Source organism: Petromyzon marinus, chromosome 30, assembly GCF_048934315.1.
Source record: "Petromyzon marinus isolate PM22_M1 ecotype Great Lakes invasive population chromosome 30, UKy_Petmar_22M1.pri1.0, whole genome shotgun sequence".
Taxonomy (NCBI): domain Eukaryota; kingdom Metazoa; phylum Chordata; class Hyperoartia; order Petromyzontiformes; family Petromyzontidae; genus Petromyzon; species Petromyzon marinus.
Window position 1 is genome coordinate 7,333,198 of NC_133696.1, and position 22,244 is coordinate 7,355,441.

The 22,244-nt window shown below is 49.0% G+C and overlaps 1 protein-coding gene across 7 annotated transcripts; it reads right to left on the bottom strand.

The window, feature by feature from the left end:
• Positions 1–137: 137 nt before the first annotated feature.
• Positions 138–21,955, bottom strand: LOC116947528 (WD repeat domain phosphoinositide-interacting protein 4-like). Of its 7 annotated transcripts, none has more exons than XM_076070664.1 (11): positions 21,931–21,955; positions 14,341–14,415; positions 13,397–13,501; positions 12,760–12,865; positions 11,394–11,488; positions 10,498–10,577; positions 9,396–9,539; positions 8,219–8,304; positions 7,054–7,155; positions 6,647–6,780; positions 138–3,696 (listed from the first exon to the last, which is right to left on the bottom strand). In XM_076070664.1, exons 1-11 carry the CDS (start codon positions 21,938–21,940, stop codon positions 3,590–3,592), a joined length of 1,044 nt encoding a protein of 347 aa, XP_075926779.1. In that variant the 5' UTR covers positions 21,941–21,955; the 3' UTR covers positions 138–3,589. The 7 variants fall into 7 exon arrangements, with proteins under 7 accessions (XP_075926779.1, XP_032819272.1, XP_032819274.1 ...); XM_032963381.2 differs by lacking the exon at positions 21,931–21,955 and adding an exon at positions 19,000–19,135; XM_032963383.2 differs by lacking the exon at positions 21,931–21,955 and adding an exon at positions 16,768–16,855.
• Positions 21,956–22,244: the final 289 nt, after the last annotated feature.

Genomic DNA, 22,244 nt, shown 5'->3' on the forward strand with positions numbered 1-22,244 from the left:
AAACCGCTGTTTATATCGTCACTGATGGGACATCCAGACTTAAAAGTTCAGTTGTCTACCCTCTCAGCCAGCCGATTGGCCTTGCTGTGCCTCTTGTGGCAGGCTGCCGGCAGAATTGAACAAAGGCTCACTCAAGATACAGCACATTTTTTTTAATTTATACAGTCATACACGTTACAGAAATAGATATAATTCATAGTTTCAGTGCACTCATTGGAATGTGTTCCATTTTAAAATTATTACACGCATTAAAAATGTAGTACAATATTTTGGCACTTGGGTAAATATCCAGTAAATTGTGTGCTTATGTTTGTGTGAGTGAATGCATGCATTTATATGTTGTGATTGGAGAAAAGGTAATTGTATGATGGGGGTATAAGCACACAACTTAACAGCCATGATCTATCCACTGATAGCATCCCAAGCCACTCTCTTGTGGCTGTACATCAATCTCGTGATGGAACTCACCATTACCACAAAACAAATCGGTACTAAATAAGTCCTAGCCAAACAAATCAGCGTATGATCCTTTTACGTTATCAGACATGTCAGTGATGACTAGAGTTTAAAAAAAATTGCTTACAACACGGTCCTTCGTATCCAGAAATACAAGCCGATGCTCCTAGTACAACATAATGAAAGGCCTTTCATCCGTTACGAATGGCAAAAACAACCCAGCACCCAACTGTTTAAAGCGAAGCTACAATGTTCCTTGATCTGCATAGTGATTTTGTGTGGCCCGATGGCGTGCGATGAGATCGTGGCACGAGGAACACCATCCGGCACTCTACTCGCCCGCAGGGGTGGCACTGACGCTGTATAAGCAGAGTCACGGGGTGCCCTCCAACCCCCTTGCACAGTTGTCGTTTTGTTTGCAAATCAAGAACAGCGGCAGCCCAGTGGTTTGACTGTCAAGTGCATGGGCTCCTGGGCTGGGCAGGCGCCAGTCTACAAGGCGGTGGGGGGTCGTAAATTACACAGCTCATGGCAACCATGCTGTATATATGAATATGCATGTGCGGTGTGTATTAAGAGGTGTAAAGATTATGAACTATTTAAAACCAAACTTTTTTACTAGGTAAGGCCCACAGCTATTTTTCCATAAGTGACCTGGTGACGAATGATAGCTCAAAGTGGCTTGTGTAAATTTAAAGCAGCCAGTTACTCTAAACGCACGTTGATTCTAAATGAGGGAAAACCCAGAGAAAAATCCACGCGAGCACTGGGAGAACATGCAAACTCCAAATATACAGGCATCAGGGTTGGGATCAAACCCACAACCTCTATACCAAGTGAGGTAGTTAACATCTCACCACTGTGGTGCTACCCCTGCCATAATTCAAATTAATCTCTGGGGAGATATTTATCAGAGATAAATTCACCTTTAATCAGCCTAATCTCATTGCATCTCAGAAGCTTAGCTGGTGGAAGCTGGGTTTGTGGTAGAATGATTTCCCGCACCCAATGACTTGTTGAGATTCAGGGTAACGATTCGATTTCAAAAATCCATTTTCATCGCCCTAATGTATTATGTACAATGTAAAAATGGGGGGGGGGGGAGAGAAACATTCTAAAACGTGCAGTTCGATGCATTTATCGTGAGTGTAAGAATCAATATTTTATTCATGTATTGTTACACCTCGAGTGCTGTGTTAACATTTGTGTGTCGTTTCCTGCAAGCAGAGCCTTTGCCACTGAACATGGCTCAAAGTGCAAACTCGTCTGGCACAAGCATTCTGTGGCAAGGTCACCACAACTTGGTGGTGAATGGCAAACCTTGTTTGTCGGCATGTGATTTACACCAAAATATAATTTTAGCGAATCTACAACTTAAATACACCCGAGGAATAAGGAATCAGTTTTTAAATCTAATGCAAATATATACAAAGAAAATATCAACGATAGTGCACAATGTCATGCTATCGCATTGTGGAAAGCGAGTCTGCTGGCCAGTTTTTTTATTATTGCAAGACACTGCGGAGGCATTAATTGCGGTCAATTATTGGGCTGTAACCGGCAATGCCCCTCTTGACGATCCCTTTCCTGCAAGGCCATTGTTGTAAGCGAGGTGTCATGGGCAGCCAAGCCCCCTGTGCAGCACAATGTGAACAGCACCAACCTAAAAGGGGAGGTAGGCGATGTTGCTATTGGCTGTTCCCATTCAATAAATTGAGTAACGTTTCGTATTCGGACAGTGACACCAGCCACACATGGCCAAATTTTTTTTTCAAATGACGTCGCAGGCTATTTAACGTCCACTTGGAAGCAAAGGGGGACAGCACCTCGTATTTTTGGCTCGCGCACTCGCAGTGTTTCATCAGCGTGGCCGCCAGGCTCAAACATCGACCAGTTACAAACATGCTACCACTCGGTCGCGTTACCACTCCATTAAATATGCATTTGCGTAACGTTCGTAACCTATATCTAAATTACACCTCAAAAGTAGTCGCTAATTCGTATCTACATTACATAACTCCAGTAGTTTGTATTTACCCATGGTGACGAGAACACCCATCGCTACGAACATCCACAAAACACACCAGCCCTGACTCACCCCGAATAGATCAGCAGACTGACCAGAACAACCATCTCCTTGGCATTGTAACAGTATCACGGTTTTTTTTGTTTTTATAAAATACATCTACATATTTCAGAAGAAATCAATGTCCCAACTGCTGGATACGATCCATCTTGAAATAATGCATAATTGAGTGCTTCTAATTTCCTACGACTCGTGATTAAAAAATTTTAAGCCAACGTTTGTCCGAGTTGAATAAAATTGTCCCATTCTTTGCCGCGAGGCACCCCCACCCAGGCCAAACGTTATAATCGGGGCTCGCGTTCTCACTGCTTTCTGGAACGCTGCTAGGCCGGCTTAAAGGGATTATCGGCATAACAGCACTACCACGAGAGCAGCATATGCCTAACTATTATAAACGTAGACAATTGTACCCTATATTCACGTAACTTCTGCATAGGGTGGATGTGCCATGTAACTGTTGCGGCTGGAATTAAGCGGTGGTTACAGTATTTTATTTATGTAATTTAATCAACCACAGGAGAGTCCACTTATTTTACAAATTCACCTACAAAGCATGTGTTTATATTTAACAATTCAATTACATTCCAAATTTAGACTTGCAGAACATCTAAATGCCACTCGCAATGTCAAGACGCTGAAAAATGCAGACAACTATCAAATTCGGGCCGTGAGAACTGGCAAACAGTTGCCCCACTCTTGTAAATTAAGTCACAGCCTCGTCGGCATCTCACTGCAGTCCGTCATTCCTTGCAGCAATTTTACTTGGAGGCTCCAAACGAGGTTCTACCCGTCCATGCACACCCAAACCCCACCCCGGGCATGCCGGCAACATAAGCAGCACGCAGTCGCCTAACGAAAGGCTTCCGCGTTTCCAAACCGCTTGCTCAGGTTTCTTAGAAAAATTAATTTCGCCGTGCGCAGTGCTTGAATTCCATCATCGTTTCTACTCAGCAAGTTCAGCCTGTGAAGGTGTTTCCAAGGCTCAGTTCAGGGAAGCCAGGCGGAGGATGGGCGGGCGGGCGGGCGGGTAGGCAGGGGAGCGGTAAGTTAGAAATCATCATTCTCCAGGTCCAGGTAGACATCAAAGGCTTCCCTCTTGCAGCTGCCCTCGAGCGTGAAGACGTATTTGTGAAATGTCCCGTCCAGGCACACAGCTGCACAGCGCAAGACGTACAGATTACTCCTTCCCGTTTTAAACAAAACTATTATTGATGCTCTCCCAAACTACGGTCGATATCTTTAAACATTAATGAAACTTGACTACAGAGTTGCATCGCTATCAGAGACTCGCCCTAGACAGAAAACCGGCCAGAGCAATCAAAGCGTTTCCCGCACACCTCCCCGGCAGTAGCCTACGGACGCGCCGTGCACCTGGTGCAAGAGCTACCATGACTTAATTTTCAAATACAGTCATACCTCGATATATGTCGAATTTGGTATACGTCGTGTTTTGACGAGAAAGACATTTCTTGGGATACGCCGCGCTTGCTAGAACTTGTATGGGTCGGGATGAGTCACCGCGTCCCCGCGTAGACCCCCGTTCACGACTGAAACAAAGTGCCGCTCCTCGGTCTGCCTGTACAGTCGATCTCGTTCAGTGCACAACCTTTTGCTATTGTAATTTAATTATGCATTTTAGTAATAAGTAGTGTCTACACGTTATACAACCACATTAATGTATAATGCGCCATATAAAATATAATTTCTTATACTCTGGAACGGATTATTTCCTTTCCCTTTATTTCTTATGGGAAAAATTCGTTTGGTATTTACGTCACTTCCGGTATAAGTCCTCCTACCTTCTGGAACGAATTAACGACGTATACCGAGGTACCACTGTACTACCGAGGATCAATGCCTGTTGGGCCAGGTCGCTGGCTACAACTCCCTCCCCATCTTCACCGGGTCGCATCGCGCTCCCCCCGCTCGGGTTCACGTGCTGCGACTCGGAACAGGGAGGAGCCAAGGTGGATTTTCCAATGGCACCCTCAGCGGTGTTTTTTAGATGGCACATCACTTCATGCAGTTCAGCACATTCCAGCCACCGAGGTTTACTTATCGGGTTACAAAATCTGGAACGGGGTAGTTGGTGGCAGAAAAAATATTTTAACGGTTCCAGTTAAACTACAATAGTCCCTTAACCACATAATGCAATGTGTGCCCACGTGGTAGTTTAACCAATGGAAATGGACCAAGCGTGATTTCATCATCGGTCAAAACAAATCCAGCTCGGGAAAGAACAAAGGGGTTGGGAGTGGTGGCACAGTGATTAGCGCGCGCGGCTATGAACGTTGAGAGTCGCCCCCCCTCGTACGCGCGGTGGGATTTCTCCAGTTACCTGCGACACTGCAAATGCCCGTGAAACTGACCAAACCTCCTATTGCAGGAGCCTGCTGAGAAAATAAACAGTTTTGAGGCTACTCAAGCGAGGCTCTCATGGGTAATTAATTAGTAGTATTTTCATGTAATTTGGAGTAAATTCTATTCAACTTTAACCAGAAAGGATACAATGGCTCCGGCGATGCGATTCACTTGGGCTACACTGGCCAACCAAAATCACTTAATTATTTAGCACGGTCTCAGAAGGATTTGTTTCACATCAAATATTAATGTGACATTGCAGAAATGACATGTTTTATTCATCTGGTCCTCGGGGGCACAAAGCCACGGTCACTGGGTTAACCATCCATGTGTCGTGTGCACGAACATCGCAACCTTGCCCTTCGCCTTGTCAACTCGGACCACCGCTCCCCCCCCCCATCGCCCATTGTCCTACCCAGTGCCGGATGAAGATAAGTGCGGGGCCTGTAGCATATGTTATAAGGGGGCCCTAAATAAAAAAAAAAACACATAAATATTAAAATATTTTTTTTTACTTGCATAGTAAAATAATTGTACTTTTTCATTTGCTATACAGCCAGATAATAGGACAAATCGCTAAACTTAAACACCCAGTCGTTCATAAAAGTTTTGAAGGCATTTCGTGTGGGGCCTGTAGCATATGCTACTCGGATAATCCGGCACTGGCCCTACCCCTCTGGGGCCTCCCACACCGGAGCCTGCCTAGTCCCTTTTGCACATATCCCCCTCTGCACGAGTTCCTCGAGTTGAATCGCGAGCCCGACCCGTGACGATTCATAAAATCGCCGACAAATGGGTGAATCGCTCTACGCATCATGCTGGAAGTTATGGTCGTGACTTTAAAAGTATTGTTGTCGGATTCGGGAAGTTGCAAACTTCAGTTGATGGGACGGTTTGGGACAAACGGCAGTTCTGTAAAAAATCATCCAAGACCGAACAGCTGTAAATAGGGCTAATGAGGTGTGCACTTTGCACACGAGCGATCACCTAGTTTATAAGAGTCGTGCGTTTAGAAATGTCCTGACGCAGCCTCGTTTTGTTTCTGCAAGGCAACTTTAAGGTGAAACCTGTTGCTATTGTTCTGGATAAACTGTGAAAAGCCAGATTGACGATGACATTTTGATGGAATTGGTAACGTCAACATCTTAGCAACAACGCTGCTGAAGTGACGTCAGAGCTGCACAAAGCAGTCTGGGTATTTCCGAGGCGGTGGCAAACATGCGTCACATGCAGCATGGACACCGTTGCATAACGAAAGCTCTCGGTGGGGGGGGGGGGTGGGAATGAAAGCGTGAGGTCAGCATGCATTTGTCGGAGGTTCGCTCTGTGATTTGGCATTCCGGGTCTCGTTTACGTTGAGTTTGACTCGCGCAAAAAAGGTGGTAAAAAATTTGTACGTGAGTCAGTAAAGTGTTTATATGATGCCAAAGCAGATATCCTGCAATGGCTGTGCACTTGTCTGAAAGAAGTATTCACTTGTTACCCGAATGGCCTTCCACCAACAAATGATATTCAATTGGCTTGACAAATAAAATTGCAGCTTATCCATAAAAAATCTCTCTCGGGGTAGATATGAACGCCTATTTAACTTTTGGTATTGCGTCCACCTTTACTGTGCACCCCGTGCCCATGTGCTGGCTTACCGGTCACCGAGTCTGCTTATCGGCCACCGGATCATATTATTGACGACTAAGTGAACTTACCCATCACTGAATTAGCTTTCCGATGAACGAGTCCGCTTACCGATGATGGAGTTGCCCTTGCCGAAAGCGCAGGCGCACGCCGTCTCGGCAGGCACGGTGAAGCTCGCGAGGCTCCACTGTGACTCGGCGTACTCTCCCAGCGCCGGGCTAACCTTGCGGCCCACGCGGGCTAGCCTGCGGCACACGGCAAGACCAGGGGTGGGCCGGCGGGGTGGGGGGAGTCGGTTAGTAATATTTAAGAAACTCGCCCCCATTGCTTCGACTGCCGCGCCGGGAGATGGAATCGAACCGATGACCTCTGGATCCGCAGATCCAAAGGCCTTTCCTCACATCGTGGTGAACTCGGACAAAGTGTCTGCGAGAGACGCTGAAGATGGCCAACGCCGCCGGAAAGAGTCTGCGACGGGGCACCAACCCAACTCCCAAGTTCTAAGGAGAGTCACTCACGCGGAGCGACGGTTCAGTTTGGTCTGTTTCAGCGCGAAGATGTGCACCGTGCCCTTGTCGCTGGACGCGCACAGGAAGGACGCATCCTGGCTGAAGTTGATGCTGCAAAAGAAGCCACGGGTGAGAGAGAATTCTCATTTCAAACCCCACCAGCAAGCTTCCTTATTCGGTTTACGTAAATCAACAACGACAAAAACAAAACTCGACACATTCGTCCATAACACTGTGGCCTTGAAGAGAACAAGCCCATAGGCCCTTCCTTCCCAGCGCATAGAGAAGCCAGAGAGGTCTACTGCAGCAGAGATGTAGGAAGAGTCAACAGGACATATCTCTGCTTTATCAACCTGGTCAATGCCTATATCATGAATATACCAGCGATCTATTATGCATGCTTTTGGAGTCCCTCATCCTCTGCTCACATTCATTAAGGACCTTCATGATGGTGGGCAGGTCCAGGTAAAACTGCGGCGCCAGGAGTCGGAGCCATTGCCTGTACACCGTCGGGAGTGATAGGGATGTCCTCCGGCTCCGGCATTATCTTACGTCTTGTTTAACTACGTGCAAAAATAATTTCCCTCTTTGTAAGTATCAGTGAGCTCCTTCGACAAGTGAGGCTGCATTGGTCAGGTCATGTAGCCCACATGCCCAAGCAGCTTCTGCTTGGCCAGATAGAGGGTGCTAAACGGGCATGGCATGGGCTACAAAAGAGATAGGCTGATGTGGTACAGGAGGACGTGAAGCCGAATGGACTTGCAGATGACTGGTACCAGCGGTGTCAAAATCGGCCTCTGTGGAGGAATCTCGGGAAGGACGCTGCTACTGGGCAGTTGGAGGCAGTCGCCCTCCAACAACAAAGAGCAGAAGAGCAACGTTCACAACAACGAGCGGAGCCCCGGGCGAATAAAACACAGCGAGGCGGCACAGTGGGGAGCCCAGCTGGTGCACCTGCCGATCATCTCAGTCAGTTAACCCGTAACAGCTGGGTCTGTCCAGTGGCCTTCTGTCAGCGAGCCTTCAACACTTCACGTGGCCTCAAAGTGCACCTAGCCAGGCACAAGCGCCGTGGTGACATCGCCCGAACTTAGGGGCGAATTGCGTCCGGGTGTACATGCACACGTGTAGGCGTGCACGACGGTAAACGCGCGTGAAATCGTCAGTCGCTTGCCAGTAGAGTTGAGCCGAGTCGGCGCCTCTCCTGAGCTCCATGGTTCTGTCGCCGTTTGTCGTGTCGTAGATACGGATCAGCGTTCCCTGCCAGAGTATCGCACACATCTCGACATCAAAATCAGCTCGAGCCTCCCGTAAATCACGTGACTTCTGCGTGGCCACCCCCACTCCGAATCCCTCCCCTCTCCCCGCCGCCCGCTGTGAAAACAGACGCCTCCTCCGTGCAGCTCACTTCTTCTCGCTCCTTCCTCCTATCTTCTCCCTCTCTTCCCACACCTCTCATCATCATCACCCTTTCTTCCCCAACATCTTGGACAGTTTGTTGTCTCTTTCATAGCGTACATAGCATGGTTGGCTATGTACGGTGTGAAAGAAGTTCAACATACATACATACATGATGACTATGATTGTGATAATCATTATGATGGTGATTAGCATGTAACAGTGGTTGTGGTGGCGGGAGGGAGCGGTGGCGCAGTAGTTAGCACACTGCACTATGAACATGAATGCCAGCCATGGCTAACATCAGTGGCAAGCAATATCCAACCAGACTGGGCATTCCCTTCACCGTCCTGCTCTGACCAGTGTGGTGACGTATGGTGATACAACCCCTACGACCAACATGAATTGATGAAGGGCTGTACAGTACTTGTAGTAAATTGGTAAAGACACAGCCCTGCAATTGCTTGCTCACACCACTGCTGACAGAAGAAGTGTCTGCACTTGAAACTCTGGAGGGTATTTTTGGCCAACTTTTCAACATTGGTCAGATGTCCTTGAAGAGGTGGGAGTAACCCACATTTTATCCCCACCGGACACAACCTGCCAATCAACGGAGGCCTACCCATTTATACTGCTGGATGGACAGAGGTGGGGAAGATGCGGGGGGGGGGGGGGGGTAGATTTAAGAAACCCGCTCCAATGTTTCAACTGCCACGCCGGGAGATGGACTCGAACCGGCAGTGCGCTGCTCACCGTTACACCGCGGAAAATTCCGCTAGCGCAGAAGCAGTAGCGACGTGTGACCATCAACGAACGGCGAGTATGCACGGTGAATACCCGGTGGTCGGGGGAGCGGTGCGGCATGTATGTCGAACGTCTTTCAAAACCACACGTAGCCAACCGTGCTACGGTTGCTGTGCTGTGCGGTGCTGTGCGGTTGTCCGGTGGAGCACCTTGTGAGAGGCGGTGGCCACCCTGCTGGCCGTGGAGTCGAGCGCGATGCACGCCAGCCCACTCTCGTGGGCTTTCACCGTCACACCGCTCTCGTTGGGCCCCAGGCCAGGTCGCTTTGGGGCTCCCTTCAGAGCAGAAATATCCTGGGACATTCACAACACAGCATTGTGGTAACTGCACTGAGACCAAGAGCGACCGTTTAGCCTTTAACAGAATTTTGGGGCAAGTGCTGTTAACCGAGTAGCACCCATGAAGGCCGGCATGGCACACGAGGTTGTGGGGTGGCCAGAACCACGGCCAGCCGCTTCTGTCTCCCAAGTGGCCATGTTTACACATTGTACCAACTACTCATTTGAGGCTAAGTTGACCTAGGGGAGGACCAGAACCGGTCCAGATATTCGTCACTGGTCTTGGCTGCGAGCGGGAATCAAACTCGGGTCACCGAGTTTGCAGCACAGAGCACTAACCGCTGCACTACCGCTCTAACCGCCCACACACACGCACACGAGTGCACAATAACACAACGACACAATGGACTGGCACAAAAAGACCTCGATTATGGTTCCCCAGGTGCTCTGCTCGTTTCCTCCCACACAACAATGTCCAGGCAGGTTCAGGGGGTTTAAAGCCAAGTTTTGGCCCCCAGCGGTTAAACCGGGTTCTGAAAGTGTAGCGAGTTGATGGCCTCTGCATGGTCACCAATGAATTGGTGTACACCAAACCCATGTTTCACCACATTTGGCAAAAGTGCCACTTCTTAACGATTCAAAGTGTTGTATTTCCATTCAAGAACTGATTTTTACTTTTTGTAGTGAATGTAGCGGCCTATAGTGGCTGCAGAGGGGGGGGGTCACGCAAAGCTATTAACAAACAACACGACTGCACAAATGTTAAAATAAAAAACATCGATACGTGCACGCAAACTGATGCGCGTCTTGCGAGCGCGACAATCGATATTAATCGCCGTTGTCGCCGTTGTTTGTTTGTTGTCCTCCCCCCGCACCTCCGATTCACACGGTTGGCTATGTATGGTGCGAAAGAAGTTCAACATATATACACGTAGGCGTGCGCGTGCGTGCGTGCGTGAGTGGCTCGCTGTACCACCATCTGCAGGAAGCCACTCTTGAGCCCGGGGAACACGAGCAGACTCCGCTCGAGTGACGTAGACAGCTCGCACAGGCCTGCACACACAAAGACAAAGATCCCCCGCATAGAGTTTAACGGACAGTTGGGGTAAGTGCCATTAGCGAGCACCTATGTAGGCCGGTACGGTACACGAGGAGGTGGGTGATCAACACCACGCCCGGCCGCCTTTGTCTATTCACCGCAACCACACTCATTTAAAGCCGAGTCGACCCAGGGGAGTCCCTGGAATCAGGTCAAATATTCGCCACTGTTATTGGTCGCGAGTGGAAACTGAACTTGAGTCGGCCGGGTTCACACCGCAGTGTGCTAACCGCTACTCCGGCACTCCCTACCGCACACACAGAAGGTGGAGTAAGTATTCATGTAAACAAGAATCAAAACAAAGTAGTGAATTCGTTTACAACACGTATTAATAATTGTAATATTATTTCAATCCCATTGTCAGTGGACCTGCTGGATTTGTAAGCATCCCCATACCATGTTGGTTAAGGGGGAGAGCTGTTTGACGATACTTTACCGCGATGGTCAGTGCGGATTGGTGAAGGCAATGAACAGATGTGTTAGCATAGTGCAGTACAACAGTGGAATTTGTTGCACTACCCTGTGCTGCCCACCACGTAGCCCTGTAGCAGCCTCTAGCACCTGCTTTATTACTTGGTGGCCAGGTACTATCCAGGCTCAGTTCTGCTTAGCTTCCGAGATCTGTCGAACAGATCAGGCGCATTCAGGGTGATGGCATTGCGTACGCGAGCTCGGCGTTCGCGTCAATCCACTGCTGTTTGAGGTACACCCCGCGCCGTGCAGGTCTTGGGCGGGTTAGGGTTTCACCATACTTCAACATGTATCCTCACCCAGTGGATTGTCCCTTGTGTCAAATTGTGAGGTTTCCCGGGGATTGTCTGGGAAGGAGAAAACGTGGATCTTTCTCCGGAGCACAACCGATATTCTGCAAATGAAAAAAAAAGTATAGATGTGAGTTTTTTCTAACTGTATAGATTTTGGTATTATTATTACAAACTTTAAAGGTATCGATGCGAAGCTTCAGATTTATGGCAACTGCGTGCTGATGATGTTGGTTGTAACTACAAGGGACGTCAAACTAAATCGTTAAATGTGTGTGGATCGCTCTCCAGCACCGCCAGTGGTGCTGCTAAAGCAGTAATTAGTGTTATTCTTAGCTCTTTCGGTAAAGTCACGTTGAAGGGAAACAATAAAATAATAAAATATATATAAAACAATAAAAATTATCACGTTTCGACCATAACACAAACGGTCGTCATCAGTAATTAGTGAGCAAGTTTTTTTTTTATGACTTTATTAATTGGCTTTGTCGGATGCAGGAGGGGTTTTCGAGACATGTTTTACTTACGCAGCAATCTGATCCAAAAATCTACTTTGAACCTTATTGCTTCTTAACCTCACAATGCTCGCCGATTTAGGCTGCGCTTGGCAGATGACGGACCCTCAACAACGTCGAGTTGACAAACTCGCAGTGCCGGCTCCAATCGCTTAAAAGTCCAAGGGTTGGCGCACTCCTCCCGGGTTATTGGTCTGGCAGGTGACCAAGATTAATTGAGGAGTGGCGATCCGCTAGGCTGGATCGCTAGCTTTGCGGGACAGGCCCGGGTACCGACGGTAAGCGGACATCGCCTGGCCCATCAAGACGAGCGCACGATGAGAGATACCTCGCGAAACTGCGCGAGTGCTGCACGCCGTCCCGAACGCGTTCGCTACCTCGGCTGCCGCTCCATCACTATTCTCGGTCATCGGTCATCATCATTATTTCTTCAAGCAACGTGTCCTGCCCAAGGCCCCCATTACTTTGAATTCATGAAAAAAATCAACCGGCGACATCCTTTTCGTTGGCAACAGGACCAGCGTCTCTTCTCGAGATGTCACTGACAATGTGTTCACCCTCCTCCTCCCCCCCCCCCCCCGCACTTCCTCCCCCGCTCGCTATTTTCACACGTGAACCTTTCCTGTGAAATCCCTCGCTCGGGAATAACTCGACACCCAAGCGATTACGAGGGGCGAGCAGCTGACAGCGGTTAGCGGCGTGTCGCCAGCACAGACCGCACATCGTGCGACATCCCGCGTTCCACCCGGGGTGCAACGAATCGCCCCGTCTCACCCCAGCGATGTGATTCATTACCACGATTGTCAAGTCGCAAATTGTTCGGGAGGGTTGGGGAAGGAGTGGGGTGGGGGAGGGCTCACGCGTCGTGGCGCATGCGCACAGCCAGCACGGGCTGCGTGAAGGTGAAGTCCAGCACGAGTTTGTCCTGCTCGGGGGTCCCGCCACGCGCGTCGTCCCAGATCAGCACTGGCGGCACAAAGATCGCACGCCCATGGACAAGTTGTGGGTAGCTGCATCGGTGGTGGCAGTGGTGGCTTCCATGTTGGTGTCAATGGCATTGATGGTTATGGCAGTGGTGCTGGCACACGTGTTAAAGCTCGTGTTGTTTTGTCAGTGGTACTTGACGGTGGTGGTCAGTGACGTTCACGATGGCGGCGTGTGTCAGTGGTGGTGGTGGTGGTGGTGGCGGGGCCCATATTGGCCACGGTGGTGTAGCGGTGGTTGTTTCAACGTTGGTGTCGGTGGCCACGGTGGCAAGCAGTGGCGGTAGCGACAGCAGCATCTGTGACCACGTTGGTATCGGCGACGGTGATGGTGGTGGCAATGTCCAAATCGGGTGTGAGAAATATCGATGGTGGGGGCTGTGGTGATGCCACGTTGGTATTCGTGGTGGTGGTGGTGGTGTGGTGGTAAAGATGGTGGGCCACGTTTGTGGTGTTGCTGGTGGTGGAGGCAGCGGCGTGGCCATGTCGGTAGTGGCGGTCGGGGTGTTCGCACCGGAGTTTTCGGCGAAGCGTGGCAGGCTGCCGCCCCCGACGATTGCGATGAGGTTTGAGCGCCGCAGCACCTCGGCGAGCCCCACGCTGCCCACCTGCTCCTGGTCTGCGACGGTGGAGCGACCGCCCGGCAAAGAGGCGCGCGAACTCAAACATCGCGGCGCGTCACGCGCGGCGCTCATTCTCTACGCTCGTTCATTAAGGGATGCGAAATTCTGAGATCGTTTTTGTGGCGGCAGTGAAGCGAAGTCCTTTGATGTGCTGTACTTCAACCCTGATGAAGCTTGTAAAGTCACAAACAAATTAGCATAAAAATTAGCATTTGATTGGCCGACTTAGCATAGAGGTGGTGTACGTGCGGGTGAACATGCCGGTTGGCGCGGGGGGGGGGGGGGGGAAGGGGAGTTTATCTATTGATGGTGTGAAAAGGGGATTTTTAAGAGCTGCGAAAGTTTGGGGTACCACTACTTGAAAAATATACTGTACCATTGAAAATTAGTTTAATGTTTGGTTCGATTATCGAAGATCGAAGCCGGGGATCTGCGTTGAGTCTTTCACGAGGTGTTTGTGACTGTTCTAGATTTAAAGCTGTCGTGACTGCAAGGATCCATACTCTTTGGTTCTATTCGGTAAAGTAACGTAGGTAAAAAAATAAAACAACAAAAATCACCACGTTTCGGCCACAACACAAGCGGCCTTCATCAGGTGAAGGGACCAGACTGTCTCGAGGACAGCGCTGGAGTGAACACAGCCAAGCTCAGACCGCGACCTTTAAGCTTGTGTGAGAGGAATTAAGGTGCCTTGACAAAGGAATTAGCATAAAAATTTTGCATTTAATTGTCGGAGGGGGTGAAGAGGGGGGTGAACATGTGCAGGTCGGCGAGGGGGTTTGCAAGAGCAATCCCATCATTGGCTGGATCTCAAACAACTCCCCTTCTCTCTCACCGATATGTGCCTTCTGTGCCAGTGGGTCCACATTGAAAACCTTTACTCCGGTCTCCATTGCGCAGCAGAAGAGACCTTGACAACAGAAGGACAATAGAAAGACAACAGCGACAGTCAGCTGCCAAGCCACAGTGTCCGATAGGGGAAGTTCCCCGGCATTGCTGAATAAGGGAACCGGTGGTTTCATGACGAGAGCGGAGGTCGTTTCTCGTTTACTCGGTCGACTACGGTACTCGGCGAAGCGTGCCACAGACCCATAACATCATGACACAGCAAGACACACCACCATTACTGTACCATCATCACTGCCGTCAGCATAACCGTCACAACCAGCAATCATCACAAACGTCAGAATTCCCAACGCCATCACAATCATCAATTACCATCGTCAGCCCCATCACCATGCCCACCATCATCGCGTATCCATACTGTGGTTGGGAGTGTTTGTGTGTGTGAGGATGGGTCTGAGGCATCATCGACACATACGCTACACACACACACGCCAGACACACACACACATACGCTACACACACACACGCCAGACACACACGCCACACACACCACACGCCACACACACACACACACCACACACACGCCACACACACACACCACACACACACACGCCACACCACACACACGCCACACACACCACACCACACACACGCGCCACACACACGCCACACACACACGCGCTGCACGGATACACGGGCAGGGTCGTGGAGCGGTGGCGCTGTGGTTAGCGCACTGCGCTACAAACCCCGTGTCCTGGGCCTCTCCCTTCGGCTTTGTCGCACGGACCCCCCCCAGCGTGGGTCAAAACAACCCCCATGACCGACGCGGGACGGACAGGCCTTCATCCAGCAGTAGATTGCCAGAGCTCTGTATAAACTATTACATGTTAATTACCACTACATGTAGAGGCTAGGGTATATATGTACGTTCTGGTACGCATGTGCATACTAGGGTATCGCATTGTTTTTTTTATGCTATACGTGTACTGTCTATTATGTGCATGTGAACACGAGGGGTATAACCACATGTACTGTGTACAGTATACCCACACGTGTACAGTGTGCACACACTCACGTGTACTGTGTACAGTATACCCACACGTGTACTGTGTACAGTATACCCACACGTGTACTGTGTACAGTATACCCACACGTGTACTGTGTACACACCCACACGTGTGCTGTGTATTCACACCCACAGGTGTACTGTGTATTCACACCCACAGGTGTACTGTGTACCCACACACACACGTGTGTGTGTGTGTACACACACACACGTGTGCTGTGTGTACTCACTGTGATCCTGGTTGAATCTCACGCTGTTCACGCCTCGCTGCTGTTGGGCGGGGGAGCCGCCCCCTCCCCAGAAGAACATTCCCCGGGATCACTCTTCTCACACACAGCCACCGTCTCGCACCCCCCCCCCCCACCACTACTACCTCCTCAAACAACCAGTCACCCCCCCCCCCACCACTACTACCTCCTCAAACAACCAGTCACCCCCCCACCCACCACTACTACCTCCTCAAACAACCAGTCACCCCCCCACCCACCACTACTACCTCCTCAAACAACCAGTCACCCCCCCACCCACCACTACTACCTCCTCAAACAACCACTGTCACCCCCCCCCCCCACCACTACTACCTCCTCAAACAACCACTGTCACCCCCCCACCCACCACTACTACCTCCTCAAACAACCAGTCACCCCCCCACCCACCACTACTACCTCCTCAAACAACCACTGTCACCCCCCCACCCACCACTACTACCTCCTCAAACAACCACTGTCACCCCCCCCCCCCCACCACTACTACCTCCTCAAACAACCACTGTCACCCCCCCACCCACCACTACTACCTCCTCAAACAACCACTGTCATCCCCACCCACACCTCCTCGGCCACTGCCTTTCACAAACAGCCACTGCCCCCCACCGCCACGATCACCGACTACTCATAGGGCCCCCCCCCAACCACCACCACACCCCCAGCGACTCACAGCCCCCCCCCCCCCCCCCACAAGCACTCTCCCCACCACTAACGACAGACTCCCACCCAGCCTGCACCAGCAATCAACTTACTCAGACACACGCAGACACTGCCACCCCCCTCCACCTAACACACTCTCGCGTGAACTCGCACCACCGCCAACAACTCTCACACACACAGCCACTGGGGCCCCCCTCCCTCCCTACCCTCCACCACCCCACAATCTACCACCCCACAATCCAGCACCACCAAAGCACCCAAGAAGACTTCTCCCCACTTGGCTCGCAGCTCAACCAAGGAAGTGGCTGCCCCGACTCCGCACGCCCTGCGCGTGACGCGCCCTCGTGTGCAGCGTGGTGGGGGTAGGGGGGGTGGTTGCTACCGTATTCTACCGAGTAGAGAGGGCACCGCGCTAGGCAAATACCTGGAGGGGTCCCCCAGGGCCAGGAGGGGTCCAATGTGTATTAGCTTTAGCAAACAGCCAAAGGGCCGTCCATAAATCCATAAATGACGTCACGCATCTAGGTGGGGGGGGAGAGGGGGGGGTCAGGCATTTGTGACGATGTGTGACGAGGAGGGCAGGGGGGGGTTTGAGAAATGTGACGTCACGTAAAAATGCGCAACTTTAAATAAATATTAAATGAATATAATTGTTATAACACTGATTTTGATTAATTAACATTTTTACTATTTGGTTATTTACATTTTACTAAGGTCACCTTTTATGAGTGCCATGAAGGAGCATTTTGCTTCTCCATGGAGAAGCATACGTTTTGTAAAAAAATAATAATGATTGTTATTGAGCATTTTTATTCTAATGATTCTACCAGGGCTTTTCATTCTGTGAAATGAATGTGATTGTTCTAATTGTACTCTCCATTTTGCTTCGTTCTACTACAAAGTTTAAAGTATTTTTTATAGTTATAATTACTCTTAATATTTTATAATTATTAAAAAAAATCTATATAATATTCTGAACATCCACAGTTTTAGTTAAACGTTGAATATTTTCAAGTGAATTTTATGCTAAATTTCAGCTTTCCAACGCCTCCTTTTTAATACGTGTTTTCTCCTACAACATCAGAGTTCAGCGCCACATTAAATACGCACTACAATGACAATAGTTTTAAGTGATTTGAAGCATGTTTTATTTTCAAAATATAATTTTTGGGGGGGGGAGGGGGTAGAGCTTTGTGACGTCATATTTGAGGGGGGTCTGACTTTTTGTGACGCCGTGTGACGCCGTGTGACGAGGGGGGGAGGGGGGGTAAAAAAATCTGCCAAAATCGCGTGACGTCATTTATGGACGGCCCCCAAGGCATCGTCCCCGTCGATGTACGCCGACGGCATCGCGTGCGTCGAGCAGCAATTCGTCGTTATTCAGCGCGCAATTAAATAACAGCGACGTTGACATTCGTCATCGGCGAGTGACGTGATCGTAGAATGCCCAGTAAACGTGTCAACGTTGCGTCAATGTTGGATTAACGTTGGGCCATCGTTGGGTCAACGTTGGGCCGTCGTTGGGTCAACGTTGGCGTGTGGTTGGAATCGTTGCCCCAACGTTGGTCCCACGTCCCATGTTTACTGGGTAGCTATGCATCATCATCATACATCATCATCATACATCATCACATGTGGCAACACACATCGTGGCAAAGTACTCAATTGGATTCATACATTAACTACCATCGCCGCCCCCCCACACGCGCCTGTGAAAACTTGGCAGGACCCTCCTTTAAAGTCACGAGACTCAGTGAGGCATTGCTGGGTAAATCATGATGATAATGATAATCATGCATCACCAGTGAGGGGTGTCATCGCTCGATAGCTTCGTTTCATCACACGTTACACTATATATACAATGTGTTTTTACATAATCCAACATTATTATATGCCGAATCACGTTTTCATCACACAGCGCTGTCCTCCAGACAGTCTCGTCCCCTTCACCTGATGAAGGCCGCTTGTGTTGTGGCCGAAACGTCGTGAGAATATTATTGTGTTATTTTATTTTATCAATTTATTATTGTATTCTCATTCTACGTGACTTAACCGAAAGAACCAAAGAAGATGAATCCTTGCAGTCACGAAGGCTGTAAATCGAAATTTGCCCTTACACTTATTAACAGTCTTACCTTTTCACGCACTGCATCATTAGTAATAATTGATAACACAAAACAACCATCATGAAATGTGATAAACAGCACAATCATCATCGCTATTCATAATCATCAGTGACATCATCGCTCAAATTCCATACATCATCACACACACACTACATCATACGATCATGCATCATTAGAAATCACAAATAATACAGGTACATCTTGTTTGACCATCACACATCATCACACACCATCGTACATTACCACACATTGCAATGCATCGTGAACATCACTATCACACATATCATGTATACAAAGATTTAAAAAAATCTCCCGTGTAGCCTTAACAGACTCGGAGCAAGTACTGTTAGCGAGCACCTATGATGGCCGGCTCGGCACACGAGAGGGTGGGTGGCCACTGGCCAGCACCACGCCCGGCCGCCTTTGTCTTCCAAGTGGCGATGTTTACACGCACTCACCAGGTACTCATTTGAGGCTGAGTCGACCGACACGCATACACCATTACACACATACACACACCAATAGCTAACCTCTGTCGTGTCCTCTGTGTGTCGGCAGTAACGACCTCTCGCGCATGCCACGTGCGTGAGACGTTGTTGGTACCTGTGTCACGTTTCCCCATCACTCAGGGCTCGCCATCCATCACACCCGGACTCATCCATGCACTAGGCAAACTCACGCCACCTGCTGGTCATTCTTACGCATTGCAACTCCACAGTTATAGTTCATATTTCCTACGATTGTAAATGTTGTGGCTTGGCTCTTCAACACACCGGTGTGCTATACTAGTGACGATTGGCCACGTTCTGTTTACGTGACAACCCTTACTGGTTGGCTGTGTCCGGTGGTGGCGGGTTTTAACGACACATTTATATATTTACGCGATCTAACAATAAAAAAAACCCTCTTATTTCCTTCATATGTTTGTTCGCATGACTGCATCAAAATTACCCTTTTTTTGGCCAAAAATCCTCAGTGAGTGAGTGTCACGACTCTTTTTTTTTCAAGAGGGTCCTGCCGCGTGTTCGCAGTAGATGGCGATATTGCTGCTGCTGTCTGTGTCATCAAGTTGAGCCATTTGCGGGCTTATTGTCAGCATTGGAGTGGGTATTTAACCAACACCCGTTACATTGCATGCTATTGTTTAGCTATGGGTGGAAATCGGAGAAACACGGAGACAACCCATGCAGAACAGGGGGAAAACATAATACATACACAACAACAACTAAGTGGCGGTGACGTCACCACCACGCTTGTGCCAGGCTAGGTGCGCGCCGAGGCTCGCTGACAGGTTATGGGACAAACCTAGGGGTTATGGGTTGATTCACTGACATGACTAAGAGATGTACCACCTGTACTCCCCACTGTGCCAACTTGCTGTACTTTATCCGACAAAGCTCCGTTCGTTGTTGTGAGCGTCACTCCGTTGTTGTTGGAGGGCGACTGCCGCCAACTGCCCAGTAGCGTCCTTCACGAGCCTCCTGCACAGACTGCGATCTTGACACAGCTGGTACCAGTCATCTTGCTGAAAGTCCAATCAGCTCCACATCCTCCTGTACAACATCAGTCCATCTCTTCTCTAGCTCGTGCCGCGCCCGTTTAGCCCCCTTTATCCGACCAAACAGAATCTGCTTGGGTATGCAGTGAAGTGAGGTGCCTCACTTCTCCCAACCAGATTAAAGTCGCTACGAATCTTAACAGCGTTCATTGAAGCTCTGTGGATGTGTAGGCCTTTACTTTAACATCTATTTCTGTGACCAGTCACAAGCTAATCCCTTAGCTATTTCAATGCTAAATTACTAGTTGCCTCTGTGGATGTGTAGGTTTTGACTTTAACATAGCCAATTCTGCGACCAGTCACAAGCTAATCCCTCAGCTATTTGATATGTAAACCCCTTGGTCAAGGTGCCTCACTTCTCCCAACCAGCTTAAAAGTCGCTACGAATCTTAACATCGTTCATTGAAGCTCTGTCGTCCCGACAGGTCTGTTCCTTTCACCTGAAGATGGCCGCTTGCGTTGTGGCCGAAACGTCGTGAGAACTGTATTGTGTTATTGTATCGTTCTATTCTCATTCTACGTGACTTTACCGAAAGAACCAAAGAACATGCAGTGTCTGTGCATGCGGGCAACGTGACCCAATCCACGTAGCCTCGCCTGACGGAGGAGCTCACTGATGGGACTGTGTCCATTTCTTTCGAGGGAATTAGAGATTCTCACACAAACCAGTCTGGCTAAACCCTATGTAGGCCAGCCTGAATGTGTAAAACCGGCGCAGATGTTCCGACAAAGGGGTCCCCGTTTCGCAAGCATAGACAAGGGAGACTTGGGAGATTCGTATATGGAGCGACAGGACAGGTAGCTTTCACACAGCGTTACGCTCACACACTCATACACTTGTTCACGCACTCAGACACTCTGCATAACAGGGGGAGAACGCACAAACTGCACATTAAAAAAAACTCCCGAGTTGGGAATCGAACCCAGACACTTCTTGGTTATGAGGCACAAGTCTTACCACTGCGCCACCCTGTATGCACAGCCCTTTCGTCAATTCACTGCTACATTCGATTTAAAGCTTTCGTGACTGCAGGGATTCATCTTCTGGGTTCTTTCGGTAAAGTCACGTGGAATGGAGATAAAATAATAAAAATAATAATAACAGAATAAAATTCTCACGACGTTTCGGCCACAACACAAGTAGCCTTCCTCAGGTGAAGAAACAGGACTGTCCGGAAGACAGCGTTGTCTTCCGGACAGTCCTGTTTCTGTTATTATTATTTTTATTATTATTGTATCTCCATTCTACGTGACTTTACCGAAAGAACCCAGAAGATGAATCACTGCTACATGGCCGGTTTTCAAACGGTTCAAACCTTATAATATGAACACAACATAGCACTTCAAGTTAATTCGTATCGAATCATCTTGTCCAGAGTTATCGTTACAGACGGACGGACAGAAGCACTGAGCACATTCAAAACCGCGTTCTATCCTAGTTGCAAAGACATAGAACAATATATTTGTTCTTAAACCACGGTTTGCTTAGCACAGGCCCATGGCCCAAAACTCCTAGCGATGAGCAACACACGTTGGCTCGAGTTGAAACATCAACTGACCTGCCAAGCGCCTTCTATAGTCGTCGCAAGCATGCTCAATGCACCTTGAGAACATTATTTCGACATCTGCTTGGTTCTTTCGGTAAAGTCACGTAGAAGGGAAGTAAAATAATAAAATAATAAAACATAATAAAATAACGTCGTGAGAATTTTATTTTATTATTTTTATTATTTTATTTCCATTCTACGTGGTGACTTTACCGAAAGAACCAAGAAGAAGAATCCCTGCAGTCACGAAAGCTTTAAATAAATAAAAATATTTCGACACTTCTTTTTTTTAAGTTGCCAAGATTTACTGGGTTTTCACCAATGTGCAGCTTTGTTTCCCGACGTATCGTACTTACCGTTCTGCATCTCCTCTTCCAAGACGTCTGACCAGCTTGTAAGAGAGTGAACCAAAGACAGAGCAGTTACACACTGGCATTCCACAGAGGCGCTCTCTCTAGCGGAGCCCCTTCTACCAGCAGTGGCGTGAGCAAGCAGTTGCAGGGCTGCACCGTTGCCTTTGTACCTTTTTTACACTTAATGGTAACAATATATGTCTCTAAGAATCGATCGCTGATCTTCTGATGTGCAGTTGTGCAAGGGCGCCACAATTTCTATCACGTGATCTGTTTACCATCGAGCGGCCTGACTCGGGATTCGGGATAACATTTTG

What these genes read in the sequence shown, in the direction of transcription:
- LOC116947528 (XM_076070662.1), bottom strand. Translation starts at nt 15,197, where the DNA reads ATGAAGGCCTGTCCGTCCCGCGTCGGTCATGGGGGTTGTTTTGACCCA. An exon ending in GTGGCTTCCTGCAGATGGTG is followed by an intron (nt 9,540 to 10,497) that starts GTACAGCGAGCC and finishes TGAATGTCCCAG; the next exon opens with GATATTTCTGCTCTGAAGGG. An exon ending in TGGCCACCGCCTCTCACAAG is followed by an intron (nt 8,305 to 9,395) that starts GTGCTCCACCGG and finishes ATACTCTGGCAG; the next exon opens with GGAACGCTGATCCGTATCTA.